The sequence below is a fragment of the Microtus pennsylvanicus genome, chromosome 1 (genome assembly GCF_037038515.1).
Source record: "Microtus pennsylvanicus isolate mMicPen1 chromosome 1, mMicPen1.hap1, whole genome shotgun sequence".
NCBI lineage: Eukaryota > Metazoa > Chordata > Mammalia > Rodentia > Cricetidae > Microtus > Microtus pennsylvanicus.
In genome coordinates this window covers 120403113-120418708 of record NC_134579.1, presented here as the reverse complement: position 1 = coordinate 120418708, position 15596 = coordinate 120403113, and the positions used below count along the sequence as shown (strand labels likewise).

The following is a 15596-nucleotide window of genomic DNA, read 5'->3' as shown; positions in this document are numbered from 1 at the left end:
CACTTCGCTGTCAGCAAACTCGAAGAAGGCGCCAGGAGTAGCCAGGGTGGAACTTTCAGCCTTAGAGACCCCTGTCCCACCATGTGTAAGGATATGCCCTGAGTTGAAGATGCAGGATGGATGCCCACGGATCTCCTCTGATGGGGTCAGAGCCCAGTGGGAGAGCAGGGGGCTGAGGTTGGGAGAGAGGAGGGGGAAAGGATATAAAGGAAAGAAATGTAGGTGGATTGACGCATAGGAAGGACAATAAGTGATAAAGGGGTCTGGAGAGAGGGCTCAGTGGATAAACACTTGGGACACAACACAAGCATGAGCGCCTGAGTCAGATTCCCAGCTAGTCACATAGAAGCCAGGCGGGCTTGGAGCCCATTAACCTCAGAACTTGGAGGAGGGGGACAGATGATGTCAAGGGCACACTGACTGGCTGGACAAGCTCTGGGTTCAGCAAGAGACCCTGCCTCAGTAATGAAGAGAGGAAAGACTGTAGAAGACACACGATGTCAACCTCTGTCTTCTATATGAATCCACATGAACACACATGCAGCTATACATATACCACACATACACATTTTCCTAAAAAGGGAAAGGAGGATTGTGGGATGGTGAGATACATGGGAGGGAAGAGAGGGGAGTTCTCTGAGGAAAGCTGAATTCAGGAAGAAGTAGAAAAGCACTGTTAGAAGTTGGGAGACTAGAGGTAGACAAGGGACATGCTCTAGCATGTGAGCAGATTATCACCCAGACTGGATCAAGAACTGTGAGCAGGGGCTTTGGAAGCAGCTCCGTTGCTAACGGCCTGCCATGAATGCATGAGGATTTGCATTCCTTCTCCGGCTCCACACTCAGATACATGCATTGGTCAGGGCAGTCAGTGCACCCATAATTCCAACGTGGGCCCATGGCAACAAGAAGGTGGTGAGCCAGCATAGCAGGCAAAGCCTAGATTCAGTGAGAGAACTCGCCTCGGAAAATAAGGTGGACATGATTGAGGAAGACACCCACGCAGCTTCAGTCTCTGGCCTCCACACATGCACAAAAACCTGTGTGCACCTGCATACATATGTGCACATGTGCCCATGGATACACACACACACGAGTAATCTGAGGCTGACTGAGGCACACCTCCAGGGGTGTCTGTAAGGATGTCTCCAGACATGTCTGAGGGGCCCACATGATGGAGGGATGGGTGGGTGAGTGTGTGGGTGAGTGGAGGGATAGATTGATGGGTGGATGGATGGATGAATGGGTGGGTGGGTGGATGGATGAATGGGTAGGTGGGTGGGTGGGTGGTTGAATGGACTGACGGACTGATGGGCAGACGGACGGATGGATGGATGGGTGGATGGATAGATTTCTTCATGAACACATAATTGTGTGGCATTATTGGGAAGTGGTAAAAGGTATGGGTGTGGCCCATCTGGGGGAAATAGGTCACTGGGTCACGTCCTGGAGGATACATCTCGCTCTGGCACCTTTTGCCTGTTTACCGTCCACCATGAAGAAGCGACTCCATCACACTCTAACCACCATGGTATTGGTCCTCTCAGTATACCTAGAAACACAAGCCAAGTGCCCGTGCGCTGAGCCTTCTGACACCAAGATAATTCTTATTTCTATCTGTTTCTGCCAGGATGTTTTGGCCCAAGCAGTGAGACAAGTTACTGACAACAGTTGGGAGGTGTGAGGGGAGCATGGGACAGCTGAGTCTGGGAAACCAGGACAGTAGTGGGATTCTGCAGAGCGTGGGACCTGCTGTGGGAGACAGACAGGAGCCTTCCTTGTCATCCATGGCTCAGTAGCATTGCCACATGGCAGTGGTCCTCCACATTCCACAGATTGGTGTCAAGGGTCTTCCTCAGTAACTCTCTACTTTATGTAGAGATGTAGGAACTAGATTTGCCTCCAGGTGATATTTCTGGGCCGTATGGAAGGAGTATTGAAGGGAAAGGAAGGCCTCTTCAGAAAACAGTGACCTACCCATACATACACAGGGACTCAGCCAGTCATGAGGATAAAGGGGAGCAGATGACTGGATGATCATTCTTGGTCCTTATGTACATCTGCTTCAAGGGGTCACCTCCTGGATGCCTTGTGCCCTACTGCCATGATCAATGCAAAGAATTGGATACAAAGTCTCCCTTTGGGTGGGGAGATGACTTAGCTGGCAAAAGTGCTTGCTGCCAAGATTGACAGCCTGGGTTTGACCCCTGGAGCCCACATGGTTGGGAGGAGAGTACCGACTCCTGCAAGTTGTCCTCCGACCTCCACACGGCTGTGGCTCACACATGCACTTGTACACTAACTAAATAACATATGATCATTTTCTAAAGAATTCAGCCTTACACACGCGCTAGTTTACCAAATCTCTCCTAGCCTTCTCCTGCGGCGCTGTCCTTGATCTTTGTTTTGAAAAGCTCTGGGCGGTTATTCTGTAGGTTCAATTATTTAAATTCAACTATTGTTTTCTGATGGTTTCTTTGGGGACCACAGAAGTGACACTTTCCTTCCCAGTGTGTCATACCCTACGGTTCATGGTGTTGGGGTGAGTTATTCCTGGGGGTGCTGACCTTGGTTGCTTGGTTAACCACACAGTTGCTGTTTCACGGGATGATCTGTCATAGCTGTGCGGTTGTCCACCTAGAGTGCCGGCAGTCAGACCCCACTGCGTGTGTATTTCCTTTGTGACCTTCTGCCGTTACAGAGGTCGTCCTGGCGACACTCCATGGCACATCTTTGTGCGGAGCCCTGTGGTTTTGTTAGAAGGGTTGCAGCTACTGAGCTCACTCAGGTTTCTCAGTCTGTGGAGACTGAGGAAGGCTATGTGTATGTGACTCAGTCTTATTCAGGTGTGATTTCCTTATTATAAAGTTCTGTGAGCCGGGTCACATGATCATGCCCACATAAGTACCATCACTATCAATGAAGAACCTGCTGCTATTTCCCATAATTCCCTGGTGTCCCTTTAGAGTCCCATCCTCACCCTGGACAATCAGGGCTCTGGTTTTATCACCATAGCTTAGTGTTACCTATTCTTAGATTTTCTATAAACAAGAATTATCATGTAGAGTCTTTGTGTGTGTGGTGTGGTGTGGGGTGTGTGTGTGTGTGTGTGTGTGTGTGTGTGTGTGTGTGTGTGTATGTGGTGGCTCCAAATTGATGTTGAATGTTTTCCTCTAACTCTCTACTCTATGTACTGAGGCAGAATTCCTCACGAAGGGGCTGGAGAGATGGCTCAGTGGTTAAGAGCATTGCCTGCTCTTCCAAAGGTCCTGAGTTCAATTCCCAGCAACCACATGGTGGCTCACAACCATCTGTAATGGGGTCTGGTGCCCTCTTCTGGCCTGCAGGCATACACACAGAGAGAATAATGTATACATAATAAATAAATAAATATTTAAAAAAAAGAATTCCTCACGAAGCCTAGAACCCACTGATCCAGCTACTCTAGTTAGCCAGCTTTCCCTGGGATCCTTTGTCCCTGATCCCCAAACTCTGGGATTATAGTGGGCTGCCTCTCCTGCCTGGCTTTAATGCAGGTGGTAGGGATCTGAACTCCAGTCCTCATGTTTGTTTGGCAAACACTTTCTCCACTAGAGCATTTGTCCAGCCCAGTATGGAGTCTTTTATAGCCTTTGAAATACCATGATGCCTGTGAAATCCAGCCTTGTTGGTAGACATACCAGTCATCTGTTATTGTTAGCTTCAATAGCCAAGTACTCGCCTATTTTATAAATATTGTCTGAATTTGTGTTATGTGTTCAGCTATGGGTGAAACATTTGGGCAGTTTTCAGCTAGTGGGTCTTGTGACTACAGCAGCCAAGAACATTTCCTTCAAATGGGCCCATGTCCATTTCTCCCAGGGAACCTCCTTGGAGGGGTGCCAAGGGTCTCCCATCAAGCGAGTGTTCGCGTTCATTGGATTCCATGAGGAGGGGATTCACTTCTGCCCCTCTGCCAGCTCAGGCCCTCATGAGACTTGTTCACAGCCAAAGGGAAGAAGGACCCTAACCCTGTGGCCCGGCACTGAACTGGTCCTCTTCCTACTCATTGTCTTTAGAGTAACTCCGCGGAGTGAAAAATGGGAATCTCATTCTGGGGCTTGTCAGGATGAGAGTCAACCCAGAAAGAGTGAGGCCCCATGTCGAGATCCTTCACAAGATAACATCTGGCCGCTTTGGGGGCCACAGGAGGTAGAAGTGCAGAAGTGGGTGCCTGCCCTTGGCTCCCAGCCTGGCTTTTGTTGCTCCTACCCTGTGGTACCAGAGTCGGCTCTCTGTGGTAGCGTGGAGGAGGCAGCGACTGTCCTCCACCCTTCATACTGTACTCAGTCAGACAGTGATCACACCCGCCCCATGTCCAAAGTGTTCTGTTTCTCCATCCCTGACACCTGATCCTGGCACTTTGATCTGGTGAACAGTGGGCAGTGGGCGGTGGACAAGGACTTCAGGCAGGAGCCATGTCTCCCTGGCCACATCCATCGGTCCCCATTAGAGCCAGCTTGAGTGCTTTCCAAAGCTGATTAATGGCCTGCCTGTGACCTGGACTGTCATTATGGCCGTGCCTGGGCCCCAGCTCTGTCCTCTGGGTCTTGGCTGCTAACACTAATTGATGCTTTTTGTGTGGCTGCAGGGTAAGTTTTATCTGGTCATCGAGGAGCTGAGCCAGCTGTTCAGGTCACTTGTTCCCATCCAGCTGTGGTACAAATACATCATGGGGGACGACTCCTCCAACAGCTACTTCCTGGGAGGGGTCCTGATCATTCTCTACAGTCTGTGCAAGGTGAGCTGGCCCAGGGCATGCTGGGACTGACTTGAGGGACTGCTGAGGAGCTAGGGCCAGCCACTGACATCTTCTGGTTTTCAAATCAAAATACTTTCATATAGCATAGAATTAGCCATCAGTCAATCTATCTCTTCCTTCTTTCTCTCATGCTGGGACCTGAACCCCTGACTTTGCTCATGGTGGGCGGGCATTCTGCCCTTCTGCCGTGTCCCTTTAAAACTCCGACACAGGCTCTCACCAAGCTCCCAAGCCATCCTTGAACTCCCAATCCTCCTGCCTCAGCCTGTGGAGAAGCCGGGAAGGATTACAAGCCTGCATCACCAGGCCTGGTGGCTGCTAACCTCATGTCAGGTGCAGTCAGTGGCATTTGCTATACCAAGCCTTCCTGGGCAGCAGCCATTCTCCGTTCCTCCCCTCCCAGAACCAGGCAGCCACTAACCCATGTCCTGTGCCTACATATGTGCTGGTGTTGGGTGTTACATATCAGTGGGGTGTGTGTGTGTGTGCAGCAGCCTTTGGGATGTGGCTTGTTTGATTTACCATATGGTTTTGAGATTAACCCACATCATAGCATCATAGTATATACCAATACTATTTTTAATGAACTTATTTAGCTATACAGATGAGGCATACACAGGCTACAGTGTACATATAGAGGTCAGAGGACAACTTGCCAGAGTCGGGTTCTCCTCCCCCCACCCCGGGTGGGTTCTAGGGATCCTCAGAAAGTAAGGCTGATGGCAAGTGCTCTACTCACTAAACTGTCCAACTGGTCCCTCCCTTCTCTCTTCCTTCTCTCTTTCTGTCTTTAAAGGCTCTAGGGACAGTGAATGCATTCAGTCTTCTTCCTTCCAGCAGGGCCAGTCAGGCAATTCGTGCAGAATCAGCCTTGGGGCTTGATCTTGCTCACTGTGATCTGCTACCAGTGGCCGGCTCTAGTGCTGGAAAAGTGCTGTAATTGATTAGTAGTGCCTGCCCTGGGCTTGGCAAGGGGAAAGACAGTTTATATGCTGTTTATTTATCTGATCAGGGTAGCAGAGGGGACTGTTGATCTGCGTCAGGACAGAAGTCAGGCAACACGGATAGAAAGGGAAAGAGGTTTCCTGAAAATGATCAGAGGCAAAAATGGGGGCTTCCGGGCGAAGGTGCTCAGCCTTCCCTCTGCTTTGCTTTCAGTCTTTCGACATCTGTGGTCGCGTGGGTGGAGTCAGGAAAGCGCTGAAGCTCCTCTGCTCCAAACAGGTGAGTGAGCCTCAGCCCCGAGGCAGGGGTAGCCGGTCCTCATAACCACAGGCACTGCCTCTGAGGGCTCATGCTGTCTGTCTCCCCTCCCCCTCTTCCTCACACAGAATTATGGGGTCCGAGCCACGGGGCAGCAGTGCACAGAAGCGGGCGCTATCTGCGCCATCTGCCAGGCTGAGTTCCGAGACCCTATGATTCTCCTGTGCCAGGTGAGTGGCAGTGTCCACTGGGACTCCGCTCCACAGAATGCCCATCCTGGGAGCCCATCTCAGGGCTCTAGTGTGGTCTATGGGGGCAACCTGTCAAGACCAGAGGTGGCTAGACCAGGGTTTGAATCCCACCCCTGCCCCTACTGGCTGGGTAGCCAATGGCAGGCTGCGTTTCTCTCTGAGCCTTGGTGTCATTGGTAAATGTCCATCTTGGTGTGTGAAATTAGAGCATTGCGAGTGCGAATTCCAGCCACAGTTCTTTAAAAGTGTCCATGCTGTGGATTTAACTCGGGACTAGCTCAGGAATCTTTGAACACAGGATCCTCCTGCCTCCGCCTCCCAGCATTGGGCTCACATGTGTGTTTTTGATCCCTGGTGCAGTGTGTGGGAGGGGGACAAATTCATCTCCCCATGACAAGTATAAAATGATCACTATACTGCCTACTGCGTATGTGTCCTACCATAGTTACAATAAGTCTAATACTGCCAGACAGTGGTGGTGCACACCTTTAATCCCAGCACTTGAGAGGCAGAGGAAAGCAGATCTCTGAGTTTGAGGCCAGCTAATTCCAGGCCAGCTAGGACTGTTACACAGAGAAACCCTGTCTCAAAAAAACCAAAAAAAAAAAAAAAAAAGTCGAATACTGCCTGTTGCGTCAGCTCTGGCTGCATTTAAATGAGGTCATCTGTGCAGCGCTAAACCTGGATCGCTGAACAACAGCAGTCGCCAGCCTTGTCTTGGTTATTTTCTGCGCAGTTATCAGTATCCTTTGTTTCCATTGCTATGGGGGTCCCTAAGCCGTGGTGATAAGTGCTTTGACTCCCTAATGTGCCCCTTCCCCTCTTCCTGACATTAGGGGCCAGGTGTCAATTCGGTGATTGTGAGCTGGGTCTGAGCAATGATCAGAGTTGAGAGGCGAGGAGGGAGATGCACAGAGCCTGTCCCTCCTCTGGAAGCTCTCGGCCTCCTCAGGGATGCAGACACATAGTCATAAATAACTATGAAGCAAGGCAGGCAGTGAGAAGAGCTGTGTAAGAGAGATTCATGCAGAGTCCCCGGGGACGGGGCAGAGTGACATGCCCCAGTCTGAGGAGGCTTTCTGCATAAGCCTGCTTCCAGAAGGAATGAGAAGAAAGGCAGATGGTCCCCCTAACACCCTCAGAAGATGGGATTGGAGCTAGGGTCCTCTTTTAGCATTAGCAAGAAGGAATTTGTTATTGCTGCCTGAGAGACTTCATAGGAGCTTGTTTCTGAGTGAAATTTTAATGTCCGTTGTTTTGTTGTTGTTGTTTTGTTTTTTTCTTTTTGGTGAGACTGGGTCTCGTGTAGCTCAGACTAATCTCATAGTCTCAAACTCACTATGGAGCCAAGGATGACTGACCTGATCTTCTGCCTCTGCCTCTCAGATGCTGGGATTGTAGGTACGCACTGCCATGCCCAGAGCTCGTGTGAGCTGCAACTAACTACTAACTGAGCTACAGCCTCATCCCCCTAATGTTATTTGTTTTTAAATTGATAGTGTACCCAGGTGTAGTGGTTTACATCTTTAATCCCAGCACTTGAGAGGCAGAGGCAAAAGAATCTCTGTCCAGAAGTTCAAGGCCAGCCTGAGCTCCAAGGCAAGCCCCCTCCCCCCAAAAAAAGACATTTAGTTTACCTGAGTCAAACTCCAGAAAGGAGACATGACAACAAAATACAATTTGTAACTGCATTTGTATCCTGGGACAGAGGAGGATAAAACTGCCTGTTTGATCAAATTTAAATTGAGCCTCGAATCCCTCAGTAGTCACGTGTCAATCCAGTTCTTTGTGCTTTGACAAATCCCCTTCCCAGTCATGAATAATGCGAGGAGAAACTGAGCCTGGGTGGGGACCATCATTGAACTTTTCCACTAGTTTAAACTTCTTCCAGAACAAAGGGTTATGCTTTATTTTTTAAGAAAAAAAATGTTTTGCAAAATACACCAAGATGGAGGTAGTAAGGCGGCAAGGTATCTGAGCCAGTGACGGAGCCTGCTGCACAGCCTGCCGGGCCTGAGTTCCGGCCTCGGAACCTGTGCATTCTCCTCTGACTCCCACATGTGCCCCAGACACACACAGCAAACAAACAAACGCAAAGTGTAGTGAGAGGCCACGTGCCCTCATTCTCAGCTCTCGTCCTGTGCCTGTCCTCACAAGCAACTCAGTAGCCAGTTCCTTTATTTCTTGCCATGGATATTTTATAGAATTCGCAGCCTTGTCCAACACAGCATGTGCACGTGTTAACATGCACACCCGTAAACATCTTTTAAAACAAACTGAACCGGCTGGGCAGTGGTGGCGCAAGCCTTTAATCCCAGCACTTGGGAAACAGAGGCCAGCCTGGTCTACAGAGGGAGTTCCAGGACAGGCTCCATGGCTACTGAGAAACCCTGTCTCGAAAAACCAAAACCAAACAAACAAGCAGACAAACTGAACTTGTGGCATAGTTTCCCTGAGCTGTGTGTTGCTCTGCACCTTTGTAACCTGTGGCCAGCGCTTAGAGGTCCATCCTTATTCTGTGTTCCAGCCGCAGATCTGACATTATGGGGACAGACAATCATTTGTTTAGCTATTTCCCCACTGAGACCCCATCTCGTAGCATCGTATGTTGCTGCAAAGGTGACTGAAATAGATTGATCATGCCCACCTGAGCCATGGTTGATTAAAGGAGTTCACTCAGGTAGAGAGAGCCTCTGAAGCCCCACATGGCCTGTGATTGGGGTTCCCAGCAGGCATTCTGTCTCGGATGGTAGCGTGAATTCCTAGTGGTATAATTACTGGGGTCAGAGGGTCCTCCATTTTGGTGGATCTTGCTAAATTGCCCTCTTTGGAGTGACTGTGTGCCTGTTCTTCATATGGAGTGTGGCCAGCTTCTTGCCCCTACCCTCGCTTGCACACAGCGTCACCAGACCCCTTGCTTTGCCAGACTGACAGGTGACAGTGCTGTCTCAGCTCTCTTTCATTTGCATTTCCCTAATTATGAGTGTGGCTGGGCATCTCTGCTCGTGCTTTGGAGCCATCTGTATTTCCTTCTCCGTGACGAGGATTATCTGAACATGATGGCGAGGGGAAATCATTCTCCTGGCAGCCTCTCCGTGCCTCAATCTGTCTGTCTCTTCCATTCTCCTGGTACCACATCTTCCCAAAGGTGGATGAAGACTTCTTGGGAGGGGGGGAACAAGACACCATTGTCTTAGATCTATGAGTGGCAGCCACATATAGTGGCTGACTGAGTTCACATCTCCACCTTTCTCGTCTGCTGTGTGCTGGGCCTGCAAGGGCAGAGGAGACCCATGCAGGTGAAAGTGCCTTTCTATACTGAACGAACGAACGAACGAACGAACGAACAAATGAATGAGCGAGCTCAGACACCACTTAAGAAATGTTCCCCATTCGTTTGTCCCCGGACTAGCCATGTTCCTGGCTACTGTGGTCTTAGACACTGTGGTCTTACACACCATGGTCTTAGACACTGTGGACTTTCACCACAGATCCCTTCCCAGTTGTCAGCATGATCATTTATGGAGTTAATGATTATGTAAGGTCTGTCTTCCCTTGGCCAGACTGCAAGAACCTTGAGAGTGGAAGTTATTACTGTCTTGTATTTGCAGAGACATAGTGCTGGCACAGTGAGTGTTGTATGGGTGGATAGATGGGATGGATGGTGGGTGGGTGGATATGGATATGGATGAAGATGAGTGAATGGATATAAATAGTTCTGTAGATGGGTGGATGGATGGATAAATTGATGGATGGATGGATGGATGGATGGATGGATGGATGGATGGAAGGATGGATGGGTGGGTGGAGAACCCACCTGTCTCCCTTTCAAAGAATTATAGGGTGAACCTCAGCACATTACTTCCTCTGCCCTCAGTGCCCCCCTTGAGGTAGTGCCCCAGAAACAGATTGTGGATATAAGGTCATTGGACAGTGAGTGTCCACAGAGGCTACAGCTCTGTTCCCATGTTGGTCCATCTAGCCTTTCATGTGCTCATGGTGTGCTGCCCATCAAGACCCACAGAAACTCAGGAAACAGAGGTGCTCAGCACACACCTGGACTTCTAAAGGACTCCTTTGCCAAAGAGCAGAGAGCTGTCAGATAACAAAGCACTCTCCTGATTCTTGACCCCTGTGAGCCTGGCTGAGTGTGAACATTCTTGACCCCTGTGAGCCTGGCTTAGTGTGAACATTCTTGACCCCTGTGAGCTTGACTGAGTGTGAACATTCTTGACCCCTGTGAGCCTGGCTGAGTGTGAACATTCTTGACAATTGTAAGCCTGGCTGAGTGTGAACATTCTTGGCCCCTGTGAGCCTGGCTAGTGTGAACACTCTTGACCCCTGTGAGCCTGGCTAGTGTGAACATTTTTGACCCCTGTGAGCTTGACTGAGTGTGAACATTCTTGACCCCTGTGAGCCTAGCTAGTGTGAACATTCTTGACCCCCGTGAGCTTGGCTGAGTGTGAACATTCTTGGCCCCTGTGAGCCTGGCTAGTGTGAACACTCTTGACCCCTGTGAGCCTGGCTGAGTGTGAACATTCTTGACAATTGTAAGCCTGGCTGAGTGTGAACATTCTTGACCCCTGTGAGCCTGGCTGAGTGTGAACATTCTTGAAAATTGTGAACCTGGCTGAGTGTGAACATTCTTGACCACTGTGAGCCTGGCTGAATGTATGAACAGCCAAGAAGTCAGGAGAACTGTGACGCCCACTGGGGCTTAAAAACCGCTCGTGCTTGTTGCTTTAGAGTCTGTATCTAGCTGGGCATTAGTGTCACACGCCTTTTATTGCAGCACAGGAGGCAGAGGCAAGCAGATCTCTGTGAGTTCAAGGACAGCCTGGTCTATGTCTACAGAGTGAATTTCAGGACAGCCAGAGCTACACAAAGCTGTTTCAAAGAGAGGAGAGAGAGAGGGAGTGGAAGAGGAGAAGGAAGGAGAGGAGGAGGGAAAGGAAGACTGGGCAGGCAGATGGCCCTGGGCCAGGCACTTACACTGGTGAAGAACAGGACTCTCCTGAAGAGTGTGATGATCTTACCGGCCACCCTCAGGTCGTCCACGGTGGTGGGTAAGGGTAGTGTGGCTGGGGAGGGGTTCAGATTCATCTTGTTCTCCATATACCTCCTCCCTCTGCAGAGATGGACAGAGGCAGGCTAAGGCTCGTGAACTCCTCAGCTAGGACTCTAGGCAGACCTGGTTCCTTGAATTCCTGCACTTGGCCCTGGACTCTGTCGCTTCTCCCCTGAGGAGGCAGACTCAGGGTCTTCCTCGCCGTAGAGCCCCATGAGTCTCTGCCCTGACCCACATTTCTCAGACACAGCGACAGAGCTAATCAAGGCTGTGCCCTCATGGACACAGACATCCGATATGCCATCCAGAAGCCAATGGAAAACCCCTGTGTTTGTCTGTTTGTCTGAGCCGTTTTCACATGCCTGCTGAGCGTGCTCAGACAGGGTTACTACCCCCATTTTGCAGATGAAGAAAGTGAGTTGCGAGGAGGTTGTCACTCACCCAGCTTGTGTGACCTGTGTGGGGACTTGCGTGGACCAGCATGTTCTCAACCTAACAAGCAAATGGGTCTTTTACGTTTATAAAATTATCAGCTGTCTGCTGGGAATGAGCTCAGTTGGCAGAGTTCTCGCCTGGCGGGTACGAAGCGCTGGCGTCAGTCTCCAGTACTGAATAAACCCGGCAAGGGGACACGGGTTTATTCAGTACTGGAGACTCACCCCAGCACTGAGGAGCTACAGGCAGGACGGTCAACAGTTCAAGGCCAGCTTTGGCTTTTCCAGTGAGTTCTGGTCAGTCTAGACTAGAGAAAGAGACCAAAAAGAAAATTGTCCAAGTTCTCACATGGTTCACAGGGTCCACACAGTCTGTGCCCCATCAGTCCTCTGACCTCATGTTCGTTTGCTCTGTGTGCCTGTCTGCCTCAGCATCCCCTTGCCCCTCCGACCCAGCCACACATCCTGGCCTCAGGACCTTTGCACGTGCTCTTCAGGTGTGCTTCTTATCCCCAGCCAATTCCACCCTCCCACGGAAGGTGCTGCTTTCCCAGGGATGTTTCCCCAGGCCCCAACCTCTGCCTTCCAGCCAGAACACCAACCACTGATACTGCTGTTTTAGATGTGTCGGGACCTATTGTCTCCCCTCCTGGAGGGCATGGATGACCCAGTCCCCAAACTCACGGATCACACTCATTCCTACCGCTGTGCCCACAGCACGTGTTCTGCGAGGAGTGCCTCTGCCTGTGGCTGGACCGCGAGCGCACCTGCCCGCTCTGCCGCTCAGTTGCCGTGGATACCCTGCGCTGCTGGAAGGATGGGGCCACATCTGCACACTTGCAGGTGTACTGAGGGGAACACAAGTGTCTGGAGATGCCAGAGGGCCCAGCACTGCTGAGCCCAGCCCTGATGATTCCTGGGAAACAACCTCCAGCGCTTTCTCCTGCCTTCCACCACCTCTACCTGATGGCCCAGGGTCTCCCCACCAACACATTCCTCATCGCCCTGGTACAGTTTGTGCATTCTGCCCCACCAGATAGGGGAGCCCTCCTCATTAAGGCTTAGCTTCCTGCAGGTAGGTGGTCCGTCCCCTCAATCTCCCCCCATTTAACCTGCTTCCTGCTGCTGGCACTCCATGCTACAGACCGGTATAAGCTGAAAGAGTACAGCCTCTCAGGACGTGACCCAGGTCTGGGGAGAATGTTTAGCGTGCGAACACCAGGCTTCACCCACCACACGAGGAGACTGAGGTGAGAAGCTGGATGTGGTCCCATCTAACACAGGCTGATGAGCCTCCCGTGCAGACGCCAGCAGAGCTAGCTTGTCAGGAGTGCAGAGGCCGGGCTCATGTCCCTGTCCCTCAGTAGCCAAGGATCAGTGGCCTAAGTGTCTGGCACGGCAGAGGCGGCCTGCACTGAGCACACAGGCTGGGGATGCTGCCTCCTGAGGTCAAGCAGTGGGAGCCATGGAAAGACTTGACCGTCCTGATTTCTTTTTTTCCTGGGTGCATGCTACTGGGCCTCTGTCATTTCTTCTCTCCTCATCCTCTTCTGTAACTCCCTCGCTGACAGCTCAGGCCTGTGCAGAGCTCTGGTGGACATGGCTGCCTCTCCTGGGAGCCTTCGAAGCTAACAGTTCAATCCCTGTCCTAGATGGCGCACGGCTCAGGAACTATCAATTCATTTTCCCCTCCCTCTCTCTAGTGAGGTAATTAGCTCAGAGAAACAACAGCCCTTCCAGAGCCTCTAAAAAGACTGCTTTATATCTTTAACCAAATGCTGGAGAGGGGCCACAGGGAGCACTGGGAGCAGGCTCGCAGGTGCACTTCACATGCCAGTCCCCAGGACACAGCTGCTGCTTCCGTTGGGAAACTCTGCTTGGAAACCTGGGTTGAGATAGCACAGGTGACCACGCAGAAGCCTCCAGAAGCCTGCCTGCCTGCCTTCACCCTCTTCCAACTCTGTTTTCTCATTGTTGATGTCCCCACAACAGGCTGGCCCCAGCCAAGTTTGAGAAAACTCTGCATAGCTAGTGGGCAGATTAGCAGCATTCATGCCCTGGGGGAAATGGGGGCCTCACTGCCATCTCCCTCCCCCAGGAGGTCCAGGACTCATGCTCCTGGGTAACCCGTCGCCTGGATTTCTTCCTTTCTCCTCGGCTCTTCCCTGGTACCAGCAAGACACCCTTTCCAGGAGACCATAGCATCCTTCAAGCTCGGTTACTATGGCAATGGTCATGATGTTAAACAATCCTGCTGTCTGGATGTTCTAAGAGGAAAGGGAGGATGGGCTCCTCTGTTCTCTTTGGCCCAAAGGGTAACTAGGAAGAGCAGTGGGGCTGCCTGCAGCTGGTTTTCATCAGAGATCACTTTGTCTGGAAACATCTGTCAGCATTTTGGAGGGATTGGAGCTGGGGGAGACTCACAGAAGTGGAGCATGGGGTGGAGCAGAGGCAGCTATTGGGAGTGGGGCTTGAAAACCTGACCCCAAGCTCTGCATGATGATGTGACATCCCTATACCCTGTAGCCATCAGTGGGGTTACAAAACATAGCATGTTGTGTTACTTACTGGGACCGAGAAAACTAGCAGGCCTGCAGGTGTAGCCCAACGAGTAGTGTGCTTGCTTAGCATGCAGGAAGCCCCAAGTTCCGTGCCCAGTGCCACATAAACTAGACATGGCTGTGCATGCATGTAATGCCAGACTGGGAGGTAGAGGCAGGAGGATCAGAAGTTCAAGGGTATTCCTTGGCTACAAAGCAAGTTCCAGGATAGCCTGGGCTACCTGAGACTCCATTTTGAAAGGGAGAGAAGAGGAAAGCAGTGTGGGTTACTGGCGGATGCTGCAGGGGTTTTACCACCCCCATTACTTCTCTAACATTGTGGAACTGTAAACTGTCCCCCTGCCATATAAAGAATGCACAGGTGGGGGCGTTCCCTAGTGAGATGATAGACAGCCTAGGATCTTGTTCATTTTCCACGCTGTGAGGGGGACATCTCATCAGGGGCTTTCTCCCAGCTTAGATGACTCTGCTTCTGTCCTAGCTAGGGCAGAGTTTCCCAAAAACCGGGCTATGGAGAAGTGTCCCCTGGAGAGGGGATCAGTGGAGCATCCATCAGGTTCTGTGTCTGATGCCCAGTAACTGTGAGACAGAGACTCAAATTGCACTGAATCCTCAGAGTCTTGTTTGTGCATAAGAACCTGAGAATAACATTACAGGGAGACTGGAGAGAAGCCAGAGCAGTTAAGAGTGCAATTCCCAGCACTCACATCAAGGGGCTCACTACTGTTGACTCCAGCTCCAGGGAATTGGGGGCTCTCTTCTGACCTCCGCAGGTACCTACACATACACGAAGGGTATATGGGGGGGCACATGCACACACATAATTTAAAACAAAATAAATCTTCAAGAAGTGTGTGGGAAGAAGAAAGGCCTGCTTTGGACTGAGCTCGACAGGGCCAGCATTTTCCAAAGGGAATGACATACAGGTATGGAGCATTGGGACCATCCATCCTGATGCTAAGGATGAAACAGGAGCAGGCCTGAGGTCTGTGGTGCTTTCCTTTGGCACATGGCTGTCTTCGGTGTCTTTGAGAACCTTCTGCCAATAAACCTTCTCTGTTATATTTGTCGGTCAGTCCGCCTCCTGAAGTCAAATAGACGTGTTTTGAGGTGCAGCGCCTGTGGAGACACAGCGGATGCTTCTCCCTAGAGAAGCCGAGAAAGAAATAGAAAGTGGATTGGCTGCGCAGGTGCCTCTGTAGGTGGAATGCTTGCCGCACAAGCATGAGGAGCTGAGTTTGGATCCCTAGAACCCATGTAACCCATGGGGTGTGGCAG

At 50.9% G+C, this 15596-nt stretch overlaps 1 protein-coding gene across 2 annotated transcripts in view; it reads left to right on the top strand.

Moving 5' to 3' along the window:
• Nucleotides 1–15393, top strand: part of Rnft2 (ring finger protein, transmembrane 2) — a 57351-nt gene extending 41958 nt beyond the window's left edge. For both annotated transcript variants that reach the window (XM_075981987.1, XM_075981993.1), the window contains exons 8-11: nucleotides 4631–4780; nucleotides 5960–6025; nucleotides 6133–6234; nucleotides 12475–15393. In XM_075981987.1, coding sequence (XP_075838102.1) covers nucleotides 4631–4780; nucleotides 5960–6025; nucleotides 6133–6234; nucleotides 12475–12609 — 453 coding nt within the window. In that variant the 3' untranslated portion in view covers nucleotides 12610–15393. The remainder of the gene's footprint in view (nucleotides 1–4630; nucleotides 4781–5959; nucleotides 6026–6132; nucleotides 6235–12474) is intronic.
• Nucleotides 15394–15596: the final 203 nt, after the last annotated feature.